This window comes from Chamaea fasciata, unplaced genomic scaffold (assembly GCF_029207755.1).
Source record: "Chamaea fasciata isolate MVZ Bird 193981 ecotype frontalis unplaced genomic scaffold, bChaFas1.0.hap1 SCAF_3, whole genome shotgun sequence".
Classification (NCBI taxonomy): Eukaryota; Metazoa; Chordata; class Aves; order Passeriformes; family Sylviidae; genus Chamaea; species Chamaea fasciata.
The window spans coordinates 59,912,274-59,937,717 of record NW_027094088.1 but is presented as its reverse complement, the minus strand read 5'-3'; the positions used below and the strand labels follow the sequence as shown (position 1 = coordinate 59,937,717).

Sequence of the window (25,444 nt, the reverse complement as noted above, 5' to 3'; positions counted from 1 at the left end):
GAAAACATCAGCTTTTCACATGGCTGCATCTCACATTGGTGAGACTGATCTGAACATCATGCATTGTCTAATACATTTGGAGCAGACTTGCTGAACAGCTTGCACATCAAAGCACAGAGGAAGCTCCTTCTGAAATGTCTTCTCAGGGATATGTACTATGCTTCTGAATGAAAGGGAGCATCTCTCTGTTGGTGAGAGGCTGCTGTCATCAAGGCCAGAAATCCTGGGTTTGTCTCTTCTCTTGGACATTGCAACCAACACCAAACCCACTGAAGAGGCAGGAATGGAGAAGACTCCAGTAGCTAACAACTCCTCCCTCTCTTCTTCTTTAGGTCACAAAATAGACCCCTCTATGCAGTATTTGGGATGTAACAATTGATTTACTCGTCAACTGTAGTTTCATCAAGAAAGATAGAGGGGGTGCTAGCAAGTGCAGAGAACATACCTGGAAATAAATGTATGATTTGTTGCTTTACAGACAGACCATATCCATCGCTTGGGTTCAGGGTCTGTGTCACTTGCCACCATCCTCACCCCCCATCTCAGATCAGGCTTCAGTGGGGTCTGGGAGAGTTTTTTTCAGTCTGCATCGGGCTAGGAAGTTGAAACCATGCTCTTTCCCACATGTGTTAACTAAGTCAGTCGGCACATTGACTGGGAGCTCTTCGCTTCCTTGCCCTTCTAATTTTGCTGTTGCCTGCAGATTTGATCACAGCTGAAGTTGTAGCACAAAAACATCTGGTGAAATAAAATAGAGCAGCCACAAAGGAGGAGAGTTTAGTCAGTCAGAAAAGCTCATGAAAATTGTGACACAATCCTAAGATGAGCAAGCCAGAGCTATCCAGAAATGTCATTATGCACCGAGGAGAAATGCTTCAGAACAAGAAAAGGAACAATTGCACGAGTCATGGGCTGTGAGAAAGAAAACCACTTGTCTTTAAGGGTTGAAGAATACCACTAAAACTTCAAGTTAACACAATGCAAAATATTCTTAGTTCTTTCTTGCTGACAAAAATATTCATTTTGCATCATCTTCTTTCATCCCAAACAAATATTAGAAAAGTGTTTCTTTCTCTCACATTTTACACTGCAATCAAATTCAGCCACTGAATATTTACAGAGTATTTCTGTAAATTTCCAGTAAATAGTACAGAATATTTCGAGATGTCAGTCTTATTTTTGTATTTTGAATGGAAACAATGTTCTGAATTCATTATGGATTTTAAAAATGGTTCATAACAACTCAGAACAGCATTTTCCAGAAATTTAAAATCCAAAAGAAGGCCACCATACTTTAACCATTTTTGAGGTCCCGACTACAGTTTAAGATACACCATCTTAATGGGACAATATCTTTTAAAACCATGTTTGCAAGTATCATAGACAAATCAGAAAGAAGGAATGGAAGTTCCCACATTCTTGCTTGTCTTGCCTATTTCATGAGCTTACCAGGCTCATTTCATACAACAAAATGGTTTTTTTGACATCTTGTGTGTAAAATAGCTCTGACATTTGTGACAGTCACAAGTGACTCGATTTAATAAATTTGCACAAATTTGCTTATCTTTGATTGCAAAGAAATTGTGATAGGTTTGTAGAGCAAGGTTCAGACTGAGCTGCAGAATTACAAGGCAAGAATATACTGCCACTGTACCACTGTGTATTTTGGAAGCAATTGCTGGAGTTACAGAAGGCTAAACTTGAACATTTGCCTACATCAAGATATCATAGTGTAGTTTCTGCAGGAAAAACATAACATTTGCAGTTCACTTGGAAGACATTCACACCTAAAAAACTGTATTTATGTTATAGTGGTTAGATTAACTTTCATTTACTGTAGTATCTTACTATTTAATAACTCACGCTGTGTACAATACTGTTCACCATATGTCCAGAAATGAAAAAAAAGAGGGAAGCTGAAGCAACTTTTAAATGAGAATGCATATGTGGAAAGCAATGCAAATTTACGTATATGTAAACATAAATATTATGGGGACATCTATGACTAAGTCTCCTGAAATTTCAATATATCAAAGACAATTATAGGATCACTGGGAGAAATTAATATGGTCACAAGCAAAATCAGAACAGTAGTGAATGACACAAAACCATCCGGAAAACTGGGGGTGGTTTGCAGAGTAGGATGCACACGTGTATCCTGCAAGAGGGAAGAGTACCCAGGGAATGGTTCCAAGTCATATGGCTGCCATAGGGAAGTGGAGTCAGAGTGAGCAGTAACAATGTACAGCTGCATTGGTGTTTGGTCTTTGATGAGAAAGACCATCTGCAGCTCTTGGCTGCCCCTGGTTACATCTTGGCACTTGAAAATCAATGGGAGAAGTGCTACTAACTTGCATCAGTGGAAGAATCCATTTCTCTCAGGGACAGAAAGCAATTCCCAGATTCAGGGAATACTATCCCTTATATCCTATCTCCCCCTTTCCCTGGGGAGCCTGTTTAGTGCTCAACCATCCTCTGGGTGAAAAACCTTCTCCTGATAACTAACCTAAACCTCCCCTGACACAACTTCAGGCCATTCCCTCTGGTCCTGTCACCGATCACCACAGAGAAGAGATCAGTGCCTGCCCCTCCTCTTCCCCCCATGAAGATGTTGCAGACCACAATGAGGTCTTCCCTCAGTCTCCTCCAGGCTGAACAGTGACCTCAGCCCTCCTCATATAGATTCCCCTCAGGGCCCTTCACCATCCTCATGGCTCTCCTTTGGATGCTCTCTAATAGTTTAATATCTTTTTTTATATTATGGTGCCCAAAACTATACACAGTGTTCAGGGTAAGTGTAGAGCAGAGTGGGACAATTGCCTCCTTTGAGCAGAGTATTTTTTACTAAATATAAAAACCATTTGGCAGAAGGCACTATAAGGTGGTCAGTAATATTCCCATCTCAGAATTTAGATGACTCCATCTATCTCTTATCATGGGACAAATTATTTAAAATATTAAAGAATCATCAGCATCTCTTTTCTATCTTTTTTTTGACCATTGAAGACAGTGCCGTACTACTTTATATACTGTGAATGAGAGACAGGCAGAGGCAAGGAGAGGAGGATTGAATTTTGTGTTAATGAAAAGCAACATTTTTGAAGGGGCACATAATTTCCAGCCAGACTAACATCCCTTTATCACTAATTATGCATTTTAACAATCCCAGTATAATAAATCAGCTGCATAAAGTTCTGGTTTCACCAAAGCGTGCTTTTTCCAAGCACATTTTCTACCATCTTTAAAACTGAAATAGAAGAAGTGAGCACTTTCAGTAATTCGAGTATTTCACAAATTCTCACTGAGAAGGGAACTCACCTTGTATGCAAGCATGAATGACAATGCAATGTGGTAGAAAATACTACGAAGAAGATACCTCTAATACCATGAGTTCTTATATTCTTGAGGGGATTTAGATCCTAGTTATTTTACCTGTGTATTGGAACATCTTAAAGAAGTACAAGGGGATAATAATCTGTAGGATTTTTTATCACCTGTGGGCTGACGTACAAAAGCTTCAACTATACACAAGTACCTCCACTCCAAAAGGCTTTACAATTTTCTCAGAATTATAAGAGTTATTGATAAATATCATAAAATCACATTGCTGTTAGGGTAGCTGGTTAGGAACAATCAGGTAGTACTCATATGAAAATCCTACTGTGTTTTGCTTTTCTCAAGCTGCAGGTGAAGGACAAACCAGAAGCATGGCAAAACCAGCACACAGGCCACAAACAAGTAAACTTCAACTATTATACAAATGTTTTTTTCTCCTTCATTGCCCATATATGTATATATACAATGATCAGCACTCCAAATTTTCTTATTGCCTAATAGGCATTACCATAGATTATTTGAGATTCTCTTCTTAAGGCAACAGATGATAAGGATTGATGAATAGACAAAAGGCAAATTGATAAATTATAAGGTAAATGCCTACATTGTAGAACAGGAAGTTATCATTTCACAGCTGAGATAATCAAGGTTTGTGAAGAAGGTAGCCTTACTTCATCAAAGGCTGAAAAAGATTTGGGAAATGAGGTTATAAATGACAGGGCAGTAGAACACTGCAGCTTTTCTGCTGCCAGAGCACATGAAGCAAAATGATGATCCCACCAGAGTCAGAGACTAAGCTTCCTCTGATTTTCCTGGACTAATATTTCAGCCCCTAGTTCCTGTTCTGTGAGCTCAGCATCTGCTGCAACACTTGGGCTCCTTTACACTCATCTCTGAGGTGATGCAGGAGAAATGGGCACCAGGGTAGCTCCTACCAAGACTTCAGTCTCCTGGCTTGGTGCTGCTGGAGCTGGATGGTCTACCAGCCTGGCTTTGGGCTTGTAAATTCTCTTCTGAGGAACAAATAAATAGATCCATGAGTTAATTGTTTGCTGTCTGGGTTTTGAATTCATAAGAGATTTTCAATTTTAAATATTTAAATTGCTTTTTCCTTGTGATTCATTTTTTTGTTGGGGTTTTTTTTCCCACTGGGGGATAGTTATAGGACAACCAGTATTTCCTCATTCTGCATTCTTTTTGCATTTTTTGCCTAGATCACTTTCTGATTTATTTAAACATCATTACCAGAGAGGTCTTTTAAGAAATAGCACTACAGTAAAAAATTTGAGCACTTTCTTTCAGGTAAAAAACCCCAGAACAGATAGGAGAATGGAACAGCAATATGAAATTCCACAAGAATTCATGTACAATTATTCCCTGCACAGCTCCCACCAAAATTATGGGATTACCAGGTGTCAGCTCCCTCTTCCTTTCATGTTTAGAAAGATATTTACAGTTCAGGCTGGGCACTTGTCGACAGCACTCAGGCTTTGAGCACATTCCAAAGGAATTAGGAGAATTTTGAAATAGAAGCTTTTTCATTACCACCTTCTACACCTTAATTTTGCCAGCTGGACTCTTCCAGAATGGGTACAGAGAAAATATACCAGTGAAGATAAATTTCACCAATATAAGAGTACTTGTATTTGATACCTGTTCAGGTATTTAGGTGGCTGCAGTAGTGTAAAATGCTTTTCTTTTGCAGCCACAGTAGGGCTTTTCCTAGTACAGCTATTGTTCCTAAAAATTCACATTTCTCACTGAAATAGGCTGGTTTTCAAGACCGCAAAAGCCCAAAAAACACTTCCAGAAATTAGAAAAATTAATCTTCAGCCACTGATCCTTCAGAAGTCTCTTAGTTTTAGTTTTACCAAAGCAACAGCACAAACACCACATGTCTCTATGATGGTTTTGAGGATCCTGGCCATGAATAAACAGTTACAGGGAAAAAAGCTGCATGTCTGCCAATTTTTTTTTTCTTAGCCTGTTCTTTTTTTCCCTTCAGTTGCTTTGGATCATCACAAAAAATTAAGACACAATTGCTATAAAATACTATTGCTACTCTAAGAGCAGATGCTCATAGAAGCAGTTTTCAAACTGAAGATTTTACTTTTTCCTAGCCCCAGTTTCAGAGTTATCTATTTGTGGAAGCATCAGGTTGTTATCTATCCAAAGTGCATTTCATTACAGTAATCACGGGAAGATATTTTTACATGGAATCAGCCCAATGTATAATGTGTGCTGCAACATTATATATATATATATATACATATATATATATATATATATAAAAAACCATAATAGTTTAAAATGTCTTAAGTTCTGCCTAATGTATTATTCACATGGGCAAAACTGGAATGTTGTTTTTCCCCTTGAAGCAGGTACATAATTTTTTAGCTGCCAACAAGCTGTGAAATAGTTAAAACTTTAGGATGTTGCCATGTTTCAAGTACCCGGCTCCAATCAGCAGAATTCCCCACTTTTAAATATTCAGTTCAGACTATTGCAGCTATTTTAGTCAACCTAATTTGCTATTCTCTTGGCTGCAGATAAGTACTTTAATGAAAAGCATGGCCAAAATTTTAAAATAAAGCTTCATCACAGTTGCTTTGCAAGGACCCACTGCATGTACTGGATTTTGTATTATTCACGTTTGGGGTCTGAAACTACAGAAATGTGGGAATAGATGATTAAGTACCATTCTTAAATTATAGACATATTGGAAAGTACAGAAAAATACTGGGAATATATTTAAAAATCTCCCAAGAGCATTTACTGTACTATGCTTGGTGTATGTCTGAAAGACTTTAAAGTCATAAAAGTACATGGCAAACTCTTTTGGCGTAGCATATTCTTACTGAAGCAAACAATGTGCATTAATAATAAAATAAGTATTGGCCTAAATTGTACAGTCAGATCAGGTTTTCTGTTAAGAGGCTGATTGTCCCAAACATCCAAACACAATATAATGGAAGCTGTGTTTATGTTTAAACAATATTCAGATTTAAACTAGAAAATATTACAACTATTAAAAATAAAATTTCTAATTAGGACTTAGTTGAATATGCCTTGATCATAGAAGTAATCCTAGTGATTTGACTGCAGGCTATTGTAATTATAGGGTCAATATTTAGTAGCCACCAAACACTCATAGAGAGCAGAGAAGGTGGTCTACAGGTGAAGACTGGGAACTAAATTGCTGAGATACAAACCTCAAAGGAGAAAAAAGGAGTTGTATCAATGGATTGTTCACCGTCTGTTCCAGCAGCAGCACTAGGGGAATTAACAGTAACTACAATGAAGAAACTGATTCAAAACAAACTGAAGGGGGTGGCATTTCACATGATGTGTCATTACACAGCGTTATTGCTTGCCACAGGATGCTGGTGAAGCTAAAAGCTTACACAAGTTCTCAGCAAGACCAGACATGTTTGTGGAAAATATATCTATGGACTATTGCTAAATACACAGAAAGAACATCTGGCTCAAGAACTGCCTGGCAGCATATGGCTGCAAGCTGGTGAAAGCACTGGGAATATTCCCCTTTCTTTAAAACTCTTCTATGGGTGTCTTTTAAACAAGTAGGATACCAGGGAGATGGACTTTCTGTCCTAACCTGTCGAGCTACTTTTATGTTCAAATAGGCCACAATTTAAAATAATTCTTGTTCCTTGCAAAAATGGAAGTGATGGAAATGCATGTGAACAACAAAAAATAGAAATTATTATTCAGTATAAAGGACACTAGAAAAAAAGTATCTTTATTATACTGCAGTATTTATTTATTTTTAAAGTAACATCCTATTAGTTAAAAAAAGTAACACATCCTATTTAATTTAGAATTGAATTTATTGAACTTTCTGAGGATACAATTTCCTGATTAGATTTAAAACCATCACCTTTCAAGGAAATCTGGATCACATTTAACATGCAATTGTCACAAATAGTTCTCAGGCACTCATTCCCAACTACAGATCTTGTGATGCACAGGATGGCCTGCTCCAGCTTTGCAGAAATGAAGCAATTCTTCAACTCTAACCCCTGTAGCTGAAACATTTTAAACACAGAATAACACTGCCAGTGTACTTATCTGCAGAGCACAGGCCCCTTTCAAAATTGCAAGCCATGTTCCCTGCTCATGGTGGATGCTCAGCATTATCTTAATTCAGTGAATTATGTATTCACAAAATAAACATGCATTTAAATTTTAACAGTGCACTTTAGTCAGCGAAACTGTTGTGTTTACAACCCGACTGAAAATGTAAATATCAATAATGTCAGTGGACAAACAGGAGGACATCTGCATCACTCTCAATTTCTGAATGATATTCTGAGTAATGAATAAAATCTGTCAAATGCATTTTCCTACAGCAAAAGTAAGAATAGAACACCTCTGGATTGGAAGACTTCTTGAAAAAAGAGATCTGTTCTCTCAGTATATAGTATCAGGTCCTATGTCCTTTGAAAAATTACATTCACAGGCATCACCAGAGCTCATAATCCAGCTCATACTGATGCCCAAAGACTGTGCTGCTGATTGTTTGGTTTTGGTGTTATGACTGAGTCAGTAGGACTGAAACCTAAGAATGAATTTTAAATAAACTTTATTTACTTCAGATTAAACCAAGATAGATGGAGCAAATAAAACAAATCCCCTTGAGAATATTCCTAAGAACTCATCTGTTTAAAGATGGTATTAAATACAGTTTACACAGCAGATCTTTATTATTAGCAGAGAATTCCATATTTTGTTTCCTTCCATTTCATTCCTAAACACTTCATCACTATTCATACATTCTGCAGTGTCATGAAAATGCCTGCAATATTTAATTCTATCTATTAGGGCCTAGAGTTTTTTATTTTACTCCAACTATTTATATTTGCATGCAAAGCCTCATTACTGGAAGCAGCTAACACAAAGGAGAACTGCAGAATCGAGTGATTTGCTAAGTTAACAATCTCAGCATGGCTCTTAGCTAGAACAAGAGTGGGTTCAAAGATCTTCTGAATTACAAATTAATCGTTGCACCAACTGCAGAGCATGATTCCAGAAATGAGTGAGAAGTTCATTCTCTGTGCAACCAGTTCATGAGGTGGATGTTCCAGCCTGAGGAACCAGTGGCTGCAAGCATTAAAGAATTTTGTTTCTCAGAGTGCATATCTGATAGAAAGTAGGACCATTTTTCCTTTCTATCCTGCTATTCCCAATGTTTTGTGTTTTGCAAAATAGGGAGCAGCTTTGCTTTCACTTCCCTCAGCAGCTACTGGGCTAGAGAAGGTGCATTTTAGAAGACTTTGGACGTAAGTCCATTTTCCCCAGAAGCTGAGATTTCTGCTGCTGGACACTCTGAGATGACTTTAAGTATTTCTGCCATCAATAATAAGAATTATCAAAGAAAAATTGTTCCTAATCTGACACTCATGTAATCCTTTCCCCTTCTCCTGTGTATTAGAGAGATTTGTACGCTTGGGGTGATCTACAGCATACATCCACACAATGCTGGGTAATGGTGGGTGCAAACCAGCTGCCTTCTGTAGCTTCCATTGTTCTTTTAAATATTGACATCTGTGTTTTCTATTCAAAGGATTTCACCTGAGATTATAATAGAATTTATAATCTTGAAAAGTACAGAATTATTTGCCTGATTTTAATGCAACTCTTTTTTTCCTCCTCTTTATCACCAACTCAAAAGGAGATTTTTGTATTAAAAAAGAAATACAAATTCTCAGTCTTCTGCTTTCAAGGAGTACTTTGTCATTTAGCAAGCTTTTATGTCCAATACCAGATGTATTCAATATATGTTAGCATATCAGTAGCTGTCAGTCAAACCATCACCTATAATGGGACGGTGACCCAGCAGTGTTCAAACCAGATTCTCATAGATGAGTTTTGGAACTCCAAGATTCACCTAAGTACCCCCATAATTTGAAGCTCAGGGGATAGGTGAGGCAAATGCATTTTTGTGTCTTGAAAGTAGCTGCTGTCCAGAAATGCGGAGATGTCAGCCTGATATCCAGTTCCAAGTCAGGACGAGCTCCAGTAGCTTCAAAAGACTCTATGAACTCCGTGCTTGGCCTTCTGCCAAGAGTGGTGATTACAAAGTGTCATGACACGCAATGCTTACTCATTTTTCTTATGTGCCCCAAATGCCTGGGCTTTTTCCTCATGGCAAGTTTTGGATCCTGCTGCTCCTAACTACAGAACTAAAAATAAAATTCTGGTGCATAACAATGTCTGTCGGCTCTTTGGGTACTTACTAAAGCAGAGGACAAAAATAAACAAGACTATACTGTATGTAACACATGGATACATTAAAGAAGGTTTTACTATGAAACACTGTTCATATTTACTAAAACAAAAAATGCAACGACTGAGCTTGTAATGGTGCAAGTAACAATCTACCACCATTTTTTTCCCCCATCAGATTAAGAAGGAAACAGCTGTTGTCAGATGGCAGCATGATGCCAGTAGTCAAACAGGAAGGATTACAGCATTCAAGTCATCTTAATCCTAGTGCATAAGCATTAATAGAGGCTTTTCTTTCATCACAAATGGCTAATGTAGCTAAGCTCTGACACTGGTCTGAACTTCTCACTTACCTAGGGAAACTAAATGCTCCTGTTAACAGCATAGTAGATGAAGTAATATTTCCTTTAATAAAAATGTCATGAAGGATTTACAAATCTGATGTAAACCATTACATTGACAACACCATGAAGCCCAGAACATTAAAATGGTTTCTCTACGTTAGCTCTAAAGATGCCTTGAAAGAAAACATAACATCCTGTACCACACTTAAATCCATTGTAAACAGCTCATTATGATTTCCTATTTATCAAATTGATCTGGACCTTATACTCTGCTGTGTGAGAGAGTTCAAGGGAAATTGCTAAGGGCACAGAGTGCAGGGGTAGTCAGTAAATACCAGGCAGCTCACTGCATGGAAACTGCTTTTGTTTAGGAGCAGAAACAGAATTCTGAAAGACTAAGACATTTCAAAGTGATACTTACTCAAACACCTCTCTTATGCCTTCACTTCATGTCCCATAACACTGAAGGCCTTTGTTGATCCCATCTCTAGTGAGCACATGCACACGAATATGCATTCAAAATTCTTATTTTTAAATGGATCTTACAAACATTTAGTTACCTCATATCGTTACTACATATTTTAATGTTCTTTTATTATTATCATCTATATTTCAATGAGTTTTACTGCTCTTATTACAACAGCAGTAGTTTTAAAATTCTTTTTTTATATACCTTACTGGGTTAATCACCTTTACCTCACTTACCAGAAAGTTGAGAGCCAGTGTGGCACTGTGGGAAAGAAAAGCTAAGGACAAATTTGCTGCTGCAGGTAGTTCAAAGGATTAACACACAGCCCAATCCTTCAATTTTATTAGAAATTGATCCCTTAACTGAATTAACTACCCAAGGAGGTTTTTATCCAAATTAAGTTTCCTTCTTAAGTTTGTTTAGAGGCAGATGGTAGCCTTTAAAGATTACTGGCGATATAAACCATTCTATCTTATATTTGTAATTATAAATCAATAGCACGTCCCTAATTCATAGAAAATATGTGCTTTTCTGTGGCTGTGACATCTCTTGTCTCATTATGCCCAGGTCTAAAAGCGTTTACTGTCATAATAGCAAAATGTAGCATTTATGGGAGATGTTAATCTGTTGCTAGTGCTGGTGACCAAATGCAGGGCCATATGTTTCTCAGCTGGGAAGAGGACTAAAAGAGAGGATTAAAATCCTTTTTACAGAATTAAAATTTCCTACAGGAACAATACATGATAGATCAGTTCTCCTCTTGCACCTAGTGTCCCCAAACCTGCGATTTGGAGAAAACTTAAAAAGTTGGATAGCATTATAATTGGACTATAGGAATTGATTCGCCACTGTAGAGAGGGGGAGGGATTCTCTCATTTTTGCTAGAGGAAATGTCAATTCTGCAGAAAGGAAATGAAGGTAAAGGTACCTGTAAACAAGGGAATGTAGGTCTGGCTCTCAACACTTTGTGTAAATCCCTAAGCCATTTGATTTTGTCTCAGAAATTATTATAAAGTCCTTGATGTCAATACATGCTCTTGCCACAAGCATGAGGATCACCACTTCACTACCTACGGACATTCCAACTATGAGAGCAGAATCAAACACAGAAAAAATACCTTTGTCCGGACTTGATGCAAGGAAGAAACAAACAGAATTTTTCGCTCCATAAATCACATTTGTCTTGACTTTGAGCTTATTTTTCAGCAGACATGAAGTATTAGCATTTCTGCTCTTAAAATTAAAATATTTTGAATGCCTATGACTACTTCATTTCTGCTGGACATCTTTATGTTGTTTGCCTCCAAATGTCATTCTTGACCCTTTTATTGCTTTTTCTCATATTCTGCTCTATAATCTAGGTGGGCATTTTTAATGGCATTGGCATACATTTCTTTGCTGTCACTATTTGTTACTATGCTCCCTAAGAAGAACATTTTTTTGCAAATGCAACTATATACAGTTTTTCTCAAAGTCACCTAGTTCTTGCCATGACATTGCTTGACTTATGTATCAGTAAGACCACAAAATGTCTTGATTTCTAATTTGTCCATCAGATAACTCGTCAAATTTCTGCAGCTCAGTGGGACACATAGTGCCTAAGAGCTCTTTCTGGGATACTGGCTTCTAGTAAGTAAAATGTGCTTGTCTATATTATTTTCTCGAGTTGACTTTCTATTAATTAGCACTGCTTCTGCTTTAAATCACTGACATTTCAAATCTTACTTTATACAGCACTGTTTCTTATTTTGATCTTTGTGGTCCAGAAGGAAAAATTATAGAAGAGATGCAACCCTTCCCCCCAAGCTGATGGACTCTGATGGCCACACTGGCTTCTTTCTTTTTAATCCAGGGATTATGAAGGAAGTTTTGAAAGTACAATGGAGGAATGAGGCTGATAAAATTATACTTATTACATCATAGAAATCAAGTATCCATTGATTCTACTAATCACTTTTGCAGACGGAAAAAAAAAATAATATTAGGCTTTTCAATTCTTATTGCAGTCCATTTTGCCAGGGTGATATGTCAGGAATGACTGAAGGAAATAAGTGTCTGAGCACAAAAAGTGAGGCAATGAAGGTCTGTGTATGCCACACACACTGTTGTACTCCCTAAGAGAAAGAGGAAAACAAGCTCACAGTTACTGCAGTCATCTCCTTTCCAGAGCTGGAAAAGCCACCACATGGGCTGCCCAGCCAAGGCCACACCTGGTTTGACAGGTAGTATCAGAGAGAGGGGAAATGAAGTCTGGGAAGTATTTGCACACCATCCTCCTCCTTGGTGGCAAACATTGCCTTCCACCTCCAAACAGAACAGGGGTCTCTTGGTGAGAAGCTGAAATGGTGAGTGTCCAGGGCATGTTCCTTGGGCTCTGATAATCCTCCTGCCTTTGTATGGTTTCCAGGAGGTATCCCATGGAGCAGAATGGTGAGAAATGATAACAAAACATCAGTGAGGACCCTTAGTCAAAGATCAAATTAAGTTCAATTGAGGGAAAACTGCTGGGTTGAACCTTTTAGTTCACTCTGCAAATCTTTTTTGTCATTCATTATAGATTGGTCAGAAAGTGGTTTAAGCCGTTTCAAAGCAGTGATGAACAAATATACTTTTCTTGAGCCGAAAGTGCTGATGGAAGAGAGTGACTTCTTTGCAGAGCTGGGAATACAATCACTTAATAATCCTTTTAGTCAAAATGAGCTGAATTGACAACTTTAAATAGCATGTAGTTAGTAACAGCATTTTGCTGAGTACATGCATTTTTCTTTGCATGTCAATTTTAAATAAAAATAAGAGTTCAGGCTTTCACATTGATGATTCCCAAGCCTAAAGACCTTGAGTTCTCTTTTCCCCAGCCTCACCACAGGTTTCTCAGATGTTCAGTATCCTCTGAAGGAAAAGGGTTGGGAGTTGCAGAAAGATCACTGATAAGTGTGCAGCATCTTCAGTTGAGAAAATAAATGGATTTATCTAAACACTGTATAAAGTATGAGCAAAAAGTCTACAAGAAAGGAGGGGGGAGGGAGGAGTGGCAGGGAATGGCAAGAAAACCGTCTTAAAAGTCAAAAATGTAGGGATAAAGCAAAAATTGCCAAAAGTGAAGCAGGCTCCTGACAGTTGACAGGTCTTGACACCTAACAATATAAATTAAATTATGTGTAGTATTCTTTGACAGTACAGAGAAAAAGAATGAAAATTAAATGGCAATGAAGTTGCTGCACAGTGAAAAGGAAGTTGAGATCAAAGATGATGTTGGCATGGTCATCCCAAAACCTCCCAACTCAATAATACTCTGCCAGGATAATAACAGCAAAAGCCAGACTAGTCTTGAAAATCTGTGGATAAATACATTGTATTCAAGCGAGAAGCAAACTTTTTAAGGTTTGGTAAAATTGAGGCAGGCAGAACAGATAATCATCTGTCCCAGATACTGAAATAATTTCCCTAAGAATTCAATAGTAAGTGATTACAATAATCTATCAGCTCAAGTGATGCCATATTACCAGAGAATGGCAACATAACATAACAAATATAATTCAGAAAGAGAAAAACTGAAAAACTGGGAACTTTACACCTGTTACTCTGAGCTTGACAGTTTACAAGTCTTTTTAAAGAGCTTCAAAGGAACCATATTTTGAGACGCAGTGGTAAATAGAAAACTGAGATAAAATACAATGCATTCTTTACCTTTACCAAGGTAAATACAGATTTTAATAATAAAATAACTTGTATTAAGGAGCGGGGGCTGCAGGAGACCTATCCTATATGGCCTTCAGGATTGCATTTGATACTGGAACACATAAGGACTATAACTACATACAGAACTAAACAAACAGGAAAGTGGGAACAGTGCAAGTTTGTAAATGAGGGAAAGGCTTATCTGAAAGGAGACAGCAGTACATTACAATGAAAAACAAACCAATGAATTGGGGGTCTTCCTATTAAAATTTCTCTGGGTTCCCTCCTACTAATGATCTTATTATTTGATATTTTCATTCATAACTTTCTCACAGAAAGAAGAATGTGAAATTTACTGATATTATAAAATTAAAGATATCAATTTAGAGAAAGTCCAAGATATTATACAGTAAAATGGATTAATGAAAGGACAGAAAAAATAAAAAATCATACACAAGTGCATTAATTTATAGACTTAATAAATATATCTTATGCTATAAGCCAGGGGGGTCATCAGCTTGAAGTGACAATAACTGGTCATAAGGCAACCATCAAACAGTGTTGTACAGCAATAAAAAGGTATAGGCAGTTCTGTGTACATCTAAGTTATCAGGTTAGATAGCAGACTTTTAATATCACAGGCACTGATCACACATAAAGTAAAATTATAGTGCCACTTCCAATCACTTATGATCGAGAAAGATGTGGTCAAATGTGGACAATCACATGGAAAAGAACAGAGTCTACTCAGCATGAGCAGCTAAGAAGCAACAGTAAAATTCCTGTTTGTGAGTACCCATGAACTTGAGTACCCATATCTTGGGTGGGAAAATCAATTTCATTTCACGAACAATGTCAATACAAAAGAAATATGTAGAAACTTTCCACTGGCAACTGTAGGTAGAAAATTAGAAATTATTTTCTAAATTTCAAGAGGAGCATGGTTGCAGCACACACCTCAAGAAGGGTAAACAGCCTAATCTTTAAAAAAGCTTGGTATGTTTATGAAATGGATTAAAGACAGTAGCTCCTTTATAAGGTAGCACTCAGAGAGATAGAAAGTTCTTTTCAAACTGGCATCCTTATGTCTTGTGTTCCTACACAAGGGTATAAGGAACAGTAGAGAGTGGTTACATTAGCTATTAAAAAAAAAATATGTTAAGGACACATTACTCTTCTAAAGGAAAAATAATTCAAGAACTTCAGAAGTCAACAACATCACTTCAGATCTGTGTGTCCCGATATGAAAATTGTTTTAATGTATACTTCTACAAATCAAACAAAATCACTCACAAGTATACCTTTGGCTTAAGGGGAGAGGAGGGGCTAGTAAGAATAAAAGACCAGCCAATGGTCCATGCAGACCATTTGTATGCTACAGCAAGAGCATAAGGAGCCATAAAATAATTCCTGTGCTCTGTAACTTCACCTGCAGCACTCAGCAGAACCCTGTGTCCTTCAGTTGGCCATCAGAAATGGCCACACTGGTACCAAGCCCAGAAATCATCATAGCTCCCTGGGATGCTCTAAGAGAAACTTGAAACTTCGAAAAAATTTTCACAGGGAACCCCTTTGCCCTAGAATGGTAGCCAGGGATGCTGAACCAAGAGGTCCAGGCTGTGTGTTTTTGTAACAGAAGCTTCATCCTCTGCTGGACCCCTAAGCACGAGGTAACCATGTTCCTTCCTCTGCTTCTTCATCCTCTCAGGAGAGAGGATAAGGAAAGATGCTCCTTCCTCAAGATAAACATGAACCACATGCTGAGGTGTTGGAGTAGCATCAGTACAGTGTCTTGCCCAACTTCTTGAACAAAAGTACTACAAAGAAAAATGTGCCAGGCCAGTTAGGAACATTGCTCAGGCAGAATTCAGTTCATCAGCCACATCTTAAACCATGCAGACTCGAACCATGCATTCTTACAAAGCAGATTGTTAAGTTCACACACATTCTCAAGCTGCAGAACCTAAATGAGATCTTTTAGTGAGTGTAAAGGTGTTGGAATCAGAGGGATGAAGTAAGTGCTGACAGTGTCAGCAGAAGTTTTTCTATTTGCTGGACAAGTTTTTAAAGATTCAAAAATTTCATATAAAAAAGCAGGGATCTCATGACAGCTCCAAAATTGTCTTATTAGTTGCTGCTTCAACTAAACTGTTATTGTATTTCATGTGACTACTTTCAGAGACAGGTTGTAAAAACTAATAATTAATTGATATAAGAAATTGAACTTCCAAAATACCATTTCAAGCCTGGGACAGTGCTTTTCCAGATGTGTAGCTTTAGAATTTGCACTTCCTTAAATGAACTACACCAGCCATGCTTCAGTTTGAATTTCTGCAATACAATTTACTGTGGAAATCTCCTTGGTAGCATCGAATGTTCACTCTCCTCATGAATGTCTTACATTCAAAAGTCTACATCTTTGTCTTCAGTTTGCTTGTGTTGCCTGGTGTTGTCATTGTGAACTGCTCTGTCTGCCGCCATCTCCTTTGTTTGTTGTTCTCAAGAATCACTGGTCATTTCTTTTTTTTTTTTCTTTGTGCACTGCTTTCCTCTCACTTGGTGCAAAATCTTTACTTATACAGAGATAATTAAATTACATATATTTATATGAAAGCATCTCGCCTTGCCGAGAACCTAATTTAGTATTTTTACAATTCGTTTCTTGGCTGATCCATTCCCATTCAGTGAGCCTGCTCCTTCTCTGACTGAAACTAATCAGAAGTTTATGACTCAGCAGAATGGGCTTTAAATGGTACAGAACCATGCTGTATGAGAGTTAATTAGCTGAGGTAAGTGTAAGAGACCAAATACTGCTACATGATTTCTTCTAGCATCATGAGCATTGCATTTCAGTGTATTTACTTCTGATTTTCAGAAAGGGGACTTTTTGGAACAGTTGTATAGTGCCCAAGGTTTCAATATTATTCCTGCAGTTTCAGCAGCCTGTGTTTTGCAAGGTGTCAAATTCAAAGACAGGTTCCTATGATGTCCACATTTCTGCTAACTGTGCAAGTCCTAAAGTGATTTGAATTAACTATCTACTTCTCAGTAAGACTTGAATTAAGGGCATAGTTACTATTCTTTAAGGATCTGATTATAGTAATTGTTTGGGCTGCCCAGTGTACTATTCTACTGTCATAGTCTAATCGTGTTACAAACTCTATTCTTAGAAATTTATGAAGTACAATTTTTAACATTTAAATATATTTTTCTTAATATATTAGCATAGTATTTATTCACTTAACTGTGGCAGAACCTTAAATTAATGGACTGAGACTCAATGGTTAAGAATTTACACAGAATACAGCAGTTACAACTTACCCTTAGCATTTCTGCCTGGGGTGAGAAAAAGGCATAATACTGATGAGAAGCATTTTTCCCATCACACCAGCTACCTAACTATGCTTCACTCAGTCTAACAGCTAATTTTTTGGGGTTCCTTGTTGTTAATTATTTTCAGCTACTTCCATTCTCATTAATAGTAAAATAAATACTATGGTGTGCCTATCCAGAAGGCTACTAAAATTATCTAACCAGAAATCATAGTATTTCAAGAATATGTCAGACAATTTCATACGTATGCACTTGTTTTTGCATTACTGTTTTCTGGATTCATTTTTATATTGCTGATCACTTACTAAAGGAGGCACATAATAAGCACCAGGTAATACCTAATAAAGTTGTTTATGTCTGACTGATATTGACTGAAACATCCGTCCCTTATCTTTCATGATTTTGTGACCTGAACAGGAAAAAAAAAAATATATGATCTTGCTAAAATTAATCCACACTTTAAGCCTACAGACTCACTAAAGATGACCAAAAGTGCAAATCTTCCCTGTCCTGCTGATGGGTACTGGTTTTAGGGAATATCTTTTGCTCATTTACATCCTAACAGATACTTCCACCATTTACCACTCCAGCAATACTCAGTGAAGTATCTGTCCTCTTGTTTAGCACTGAAAAATGGAAATTTATCCTTACTCATGTTCATTTAGGACTAATAACGTGCAGTCTTTTAAATGTTGCATTTACTGCATTCCTTTTCAGCCATATCTCCAACAGTTCTACTTCTCATATTAAAGAAAATTGATTGACTTCTTAACATTTTCCCTAATTCCATTGACTTTTTTCACCCAATACTAAACTACTCCAATTCTGCCTTCGGCCAGAGCACTGGCCAGGCATTTATTAAACTTTCAGATATGGTTTTCACTCCTGCTTAATGCTTTTATGCTCATTCAGCATGAGGAGAGCATCCTTAAAGTTTATTGAACTTGTCAGCCGTTTTGCATCTGTTCTCATGATATCTACAAAATACTTGACAGTGATCAGGCTGTCACCGGATAAAGAACATAACTTTTTTGCTTTGCTGCATCCATTCAGCTGTCTGCACTAATTGGTGTTTCCTAATTCCCTTTATATTAGAAAGTCTTCGAGGCTGAGATTTTTTTTAGTCTCATGTTTATAAAGCAAATAGAGCCATGAAGCTCTGGTTCAAAACCAGCAGTAATATTCCTTTAAACAACCAACCACTGATAGAAGAGAACAACAGATGAGAGGCAGGAGTGAGGAACTGGCAGGGGTTTTTTCTTCTTGACTTCCTTCTCTATTTGCCCAGCAAAGTAACACAGTATAAAACCACATAAATTTACAAAATTAGAGCTGTGATTTTGGTCAGACTTAGAGAATAGGTTTAACAATTGTAGCAGTTAAATCAGTGAAAAAAAAAACCAACAGGTAAAACTGGTGATATTACATACTTCTCTCATGCAATTCATGTCAACATATTGTTATTTCAATAATTGATAAAAAATATCTAAAAACTGCACGTGTTCTAGGAATCAAGCCTTAAACCATACCAATAAAAAGTTACAGTACAATTGATTGCCTTTTTTTTCCACTCCTATGGCTAACTTGAAAAAAATTAGGTAATGAAATCAACTCTCTGAGCAGCCTTATGAGAAAATGCTACACTAAAATATCATTACGTTCAAAAATTAAATTTCTGTTTGCTATTCTCAATACATGTTATTTAAGTTTTCGATCAACTCTTTTGATGTACATCAAGTGTTCATATACAGGGGAGTAAACAGTGATTCAACAAAACACAAGTGGAACATTATCAGGAGTATGCGCTTTTTTGCTTTCCCTCCACTCAGTGCAAAAATATTTGTATTTGCCGGCTAAATACTAATTAGAATAGATGACACTGAGAAAAACGGCTTAGTAATGCATCCTGACAGAAGTCGTATGGAAAAAAAAAAAAAAAAAGATAAAGATGCAGCTAGTCTAATCCATGCTACTGTAATTACACTACACAATACTGTAGGGACACCGACTTTTCAGACTTCAGACAGACAAGGGGCGTTTTCCACAAACGCGCCTTGCTGTCCGGTGCCGCCGCAGGACGCGCTTCGGGGAGCGGCTGAGAAGAGCCGGACGCGAAGGGGAGCGGAGCGGAGCGCGGCGGGGAGCGCCCGGCCGGGCCGGGACACGCTCCCACCGCGGTGACAGCCCCGCCACTGCCACTCGCTCCCGCACCACGCCGCGCTTCCTTCCCGGGTGTCGCGCCCGGCGGCAGGAGCAGCGCGGCGGCCGCCCTCGCCCGCCCTTACCTCAGGTGCAGGTAGTGCACCAGCTTCGTCACCACGGTCACCATCTTCCCGGGTCACCTTCCCCGCCGCTGCCTCGGGGCCGGGAGGGACACGCGATGAGAAGGGAGCCGCTACCCGAGCACCCCTCCGTCAGCGAGCGGCTCCTCGCTGCTGCTTCACCGCTCTCGGCCCCTCGGGCGGCGGCAGCTTCGCCCCTCGGCCGTCCCCACCCTGCCCGCGCCGCCGCCGCTGCGGACACTCGGCCACCGCCGCCCCGCCCGGGCAGAGGCGGGGCCGGGCCCCCCCGCGGCACCGCCCGACCTCGCCCCCTCCTCCGGCCCGGGGCAGCGCCCGCCGCGGCGGGGCCGGGGCGGGCCTGAGGGGCGGCTGGGCCGCGACCCCGGCGCATCTTCGCGAGTGGGAGCGCGGGGAATCCTCGCCGTCGGCAGCCCCTGCCCGTTCCGCTCCGCTCAGCGCCGGCCGGCGGCGGGGACACCGTGACGGGCAGCAGGGCTCGGGCCAGGGGCAGAGGAAAAGGGAGAGTGCGGGAACACGGGCGTGGATGCCCCGCGGGAAGGGGAAGGCAGTCCCGTCCCAGCGGAAGACACGGCTCTCCGTGCCTCTCTGTAACGCTGCTCAGTGCGGAAGAGTTAAACGTCGGGCAAGGGAGGTGATTGTTGGCCGGGGCAACCTGCCTCACCGTAGGAACCGATGTCTGCCCTCCACACCGCTCAGCAGAGGACGGGGAAGGAGAGGTGGTTTGATTATGCCGTGTTAGCGTTTACTCAGAAGGATTTGTCATAGTTCTTTGACATAATCTACCAGTAAGAACCAAAAGGGCTGAAGCGGAAGGCAGCCAAATTCAGGCTGGGAGCAATAAAACATCGTTGGTGTTACCGTGAGGGTACTGAAACACTGATATTACCTATGTAAAGCACTGCTGGATGTTGGATCTTTTGAAATTTCATCTCTACAGTGGATGACTTCCTCATGTAAACCACATACAAGTAATTTCTACATCTGTTTGGTTTGGGTTAAGGAGAAAATTCTGGCGTCTTTATTGCTGTGAAGATCAACCGAAATGATCACAGAGCAAGTGATTAGAACAGTACCTCCATGTTTTCAAATATATGAATATTAATTAATTAGTTTCTGCTGCACTCCAGATTAAGAGTATCCCTTCAGCCTTTTTCTCCCCTTTGTGCATCCACTGTGGACACTGAACAAGACAAGACTCTTTAAAAAGTTGTATTTGTTAAATGTAATTCAATTCATAATGCACACATTACCTTCTAGTGAGAAAGCTTGCACAGGAAACTGTATTTTATATTTTCTGACTCAGAATGCTTGATTAAATTACAGAATCACAGAATCACTAAGTTGGAAGAGACCTTCAATTATCAAGTCCAACCCATGCCCTAACACCTCAACTAAACCATGGCACCAAGTGCCACATCCAATTTTTTTTAAACACATCCCAGAGATGGTGACTCCACTGCCTCCCTGGGCAGCCCATTACAATACTTAATCATTCTTTCCATAAAAAACTTTTTCCTGACATCCAACCTAAATTTCCCTTGGCACAGCTTGAGACTGTGTCCTCTCGTTCTGTCAGTTGTTGCCTGGAGAAAGAGACCAACCCCACCTGACCACAACCACCTTTCAGGAAGTTGTAGAGACTGACAAGGTCACCTCTGAATCTCCTTTTCTCCAGGTTAAACACCACAGCTCCTTCAGTCATTCCTCACAGGGTTTGTGTTCCAAGCCCCTCACCAGCCTCATTGCCTCCTCTGGTCGCACTCAAGCATCTCAACATCGTTCCTAAACTGAGGGGCCAGAACTGGACACAGCACTCAAGGTGTGGCCTCACCAGTGCCCAGGGCAGGGGAAGAATGACCTCCCTGCTCCTGCTGGCCACACCATTCCTGGTCCAGGCCAGGATGCCTTGGCTTTCTTGGCCACCAGGGCACACTGCTGGCTCATGTTCAACTAGCTGCTGACCAGTACCCCCCCTCCCCAGTCCCTTTCTGCCTGGGCACTGTCCAGCCACACCATGCCCAGCCCATAACATTGCAGGGGGTTATTGTGGCCAAAATGACACAATAACCCCCTGCAAACCACAAAACTCAGCACTTGGACTTACTAAACTTCATCTCACGGGACTCTGCCCATCCATCCAACCATTCCAGGTCTCTCTGCAGAGCCCTCCTCCCTTCCAACAGATCGACACATGTTCCCAGCTTAATGTCATCTGCAAATTTACTCATGAAAGACTCAATATCCTCATCCATGTCATCAGTAAAAACATTGAACAGAGCTGGCCCCAGCTCTGAGGGACACCACTGGTGACAGGCCTCCAGCTGGATGCAGCACCGTTCACCACCACTCTCTGGGCCCAGCCATGCAGCCAGTTCTTAACCCAGCAAAGAGTGCTCCTGGGCTGCCAGTTTTTCCAGGAGTGTGCTGTGGGAGACAGTGTCAAAGGCCTTGCAGAAGTCCAAATAGACAACATCCACAGCCTTCCCTGCATCCACCAGGTGGGTCACCTGGTCATAAAAGGAGACCAGGTTGGTCAAACACCACCTACCCCTATGGCCATGCTGGCTGGGTCTGATACCCTGGCCATCCTGTCAGTGCTGCATGATGACACTCAATAGAAACTGCTCCATTACTTTACTGGGTACTGACGTCAGGCTAACTGGCCTATAATTACCAGGATCCTCCTTCCCACCCATTTTGTGAATGGACATCACACTAGCGAGCTTCCAGTCATCTGGAACCTCACCAGTGAGCCAGAACTGTTGGTAAATGTTGGAGAGCAGCTTCACAAGCTCATCTGCCAGCTCCCTCATCACCCTGGGAGGGATCCTATCTGGTCCCATAGATAGATTTGTGAACATCCAAGCAGCTCAGCAGTGTTCTGACTGCCTCCTCCTGGATAACAGGGGGACCATTCTGCTCCCTGACACCATCTACCAGCCCAGGAGGACACTTGTCCTGAGGACAGGCCATCTTCCCACTGAAGACTGAGGGAAGGAAGGCATTGAGAACTTCTGCCTTCTGCAGTTACTAAGTTCCCTCCTGCATCCAGTCAAGAGCAAAGGTTGGTCTTACCTTTCCTTTTGCCATTATTGTATTTGTAAAAGCATTTTTTATTATCCTTTACAAAAGCTGCCAAATTAAGTTCGAACTGAGCTTTGGCCTCCCTAATTTTTTTTCCTGCATGCCCTAGCAACCCCTTTAAATACTTCCTGAGAGACCTGACCCTCCTTCCAAAGATGACACATCCTCTTTCTGTTTTTAAGTTCCTTCAAAACGTCATTGCCCAAATGTCCAGGCTGGACATTTGCCTCATCGACTCATCTTTTGGCACACAGGGACAGTCTGTTCCTGTGCCCTCAGGATCTCTGTTTTGAAGCATGTCCACCGTTCCTGGACTCCTTTGTTTTTGAGGGCTGCTTCCCGAGGAACTCTCTGAATAAGTCTCCTAAACAGGCCGAAGTCTGCCCTCCAGAAGTCCAGTGTAAAAGTCTTACTGATGTTCCTCTTGATTTCACTAAATATCGAAAACTTGATAATTTCATGATCACTCTACCCCAAGAGGCCTCCAACCACCACATCTCCCACCAGCCCATCTCTATTTGCAAACAACAGATTTAACATAGTCCCTGCCCTGGTGGGCTTACTCACCAGCTGTGACAAAAAGTTGTCCTCCCCACACTCTAAAAGCTGCCTGGACTGCCTCTTTTCTGCTGTATTAAGTTCCCAGCATATGTCTGGTAGGTAAAACTCACCTACAAGGACAAGGGCTGGTGATCTTGAAACATTCTCCAGCTGTTTGCAGAATAAGTTTTCCATCTCTTCTTCTTGGTTGGGTGGATGATAACAGACTCCCAGTAGGATGAGAGGCTTGTGGCCTTCCCCTTAATTCTTACCCATAGGCTTTCAACTTCATCACCACTAGTTCCAATACCTAGGGCATCAAAAGCCTCCCTATTATACTTACTTACGTACTCTAAGGAAGGATTTCACCGTGTAGATAACATTCAAACTATTGAAACTTTTAAACAGAAATAAACCACAGTACATGAAATGTTTCCAGTGCACCAGGAAGTATTTGGGGTCTGAGGACTGCTTAAAAGTAAGCTTAATGCCACAAAGATACAATTAAAATGTTTGCTGTAAATTAGAAGTCTGAACCTGTAAGCTATTATTGGTTCATATAATTATACATATATTATATATATATTTTTATATATATATATATAGATACACATCTTGAAGTAAGCTGGCTACAGTAAATTTTATTTCAGTTTTTCTAGAAAGAACTGCCTGGAAATCCCCATAGAGAGTAGGAATTTTAACGCAGTTGGTGGTTTCCTCTAGTCTTTAGTCCCTTCTGTCTGTGCATTCTTGACAGTATCCGATTTGTAAGAAGAGTGTATTTAGTTTTGGGGGGTTTCATGAATCAGAGAGAATACAGATTCTGTAAACATATAGGAGATGATGGGGATTCTTAAAATAGGTTTGGGGGGTTTTTTTGGTAGTGGGTAAATACTGCAGCTTGGATATTTTTCTCTCACTGTATATATGTTTTTATGGCCCACATCCTCAAGTTTGTTGTTTCCTCATCATTTTTTACTCTCCATAAATTCTTTCTGTACTTCCTGTATTTCTCAGCTCATGTCAATTAGAGCTCCAAAATATTTGCCCTTCACTTGTTAGCTTGTTCTCATCCTCTGTGCTGATCTCTACACCATTTACAGCAGAGTGGAGCAGAGGTAGTGTTTCATCTGTAGCAGCTTTCACACAGTAGGCTTATTTTTTTCATACTTAATGATCCCCCTTTCATATTTCTTCTTGAAACTGGTTATCTCTCTGTTGCGTTCCTTAACTAAAACCTCCTTGCTAATTCCATGCTTGTATTTATCCACATAACAATTTTTTCTTTCAGAAAGATCAACAATCTTATGTAGCTTAAAAATTCTATTAAAATTCAAACTGTTTGTTCCCTCAAATGTTTAAATCATCTTGCTAGATTAAAAATTCATCTCATATATTCATTTTTTTCCTCTTTTTTTTCCCCTGCAAGAATTTAAATTTTGCATGAAAAAAATTCTGAAAACTTTGTTTTACAAATTTTAAAAAGACCTTCCAAAATTTTTGAAATAAAACATATACTTCAGGAGTTTTGTTTCAGTATTGTTTCCCTTTATTCCATTTTTTGACTTAATTTTATTTTGTATCATGTTCAGATGTATTTCAGTAGTCAAGAGGGTAACTATTTTGATTATATTCTGTCTTAGGATTTCTACAAAAAAAAATCTTTTTGATTTTGAGTAATCAGCATTTTCTGGCAGAAAGCTACCCATCAGAAAATTTTCAATGATTCAAAGGACTAAAATTTTAGCCCACTATTTTCACCATATTAAGGATAAAAGCAAAGCTTTTCAGAATAAAGTATTTGGTCACCCATACTGGACAAGTAAGGCATAAGCCGTTGGAAGGGGGAAGTAAATTCCTAATCCTATTAGCTAATAGATGGCTTATTCACAGCTGATCATCGTATGTTCTTTTTACAATATCTAGCTGATTTAATGCAATTCTTGAGGGTGTTTTCCCGTTCTTACATTTTCCACTTGCAATTCTCATTGGGAGGTTTACAAATTGGCAAACCTCAGTGTGCCAGATGAGCATGTCAGGGTAGTGAGGTTGAAACAGCAGAGCAGTGTATTAGGTGTAATTATGGGCAAAGAATCTGAAAAAGAGTTACC

At 39.7% G+C, this 25,444-nt stretch overlaps 1 protein-coding gene across 2 annotated transcripts in view; it reads right to left on the bottom strand.

The window, feature by feature from the left end:
• ARHGAP18 (Rho GTPase activating protein 18) overlaps positions 1-19,868 on the bottom strand; it is a 96,006-nt gene extending 76,138 nt beyond the window's left edge. The window contains exon 1 of one of the 2 annotated variants that reach the window (XM_066179206.1): positions 19,692-19,868. In XM_066179206.1, the coding sequence (XP_066035303.1) occupies positions 19,692-19,735 (44 nt within the window). In that variant the 5' untranslated portion in view covers positions 19,736-19,868. Of the gene's footprint in view, positions 1-445; positions 465-19,691 lie in introns of those variants that run through there. The other variant, XM_066179207.1, reaches the window with a different exon arrangement.
• Positions 19,869-25,444: the final 5,576 nt, after the last annotated feature.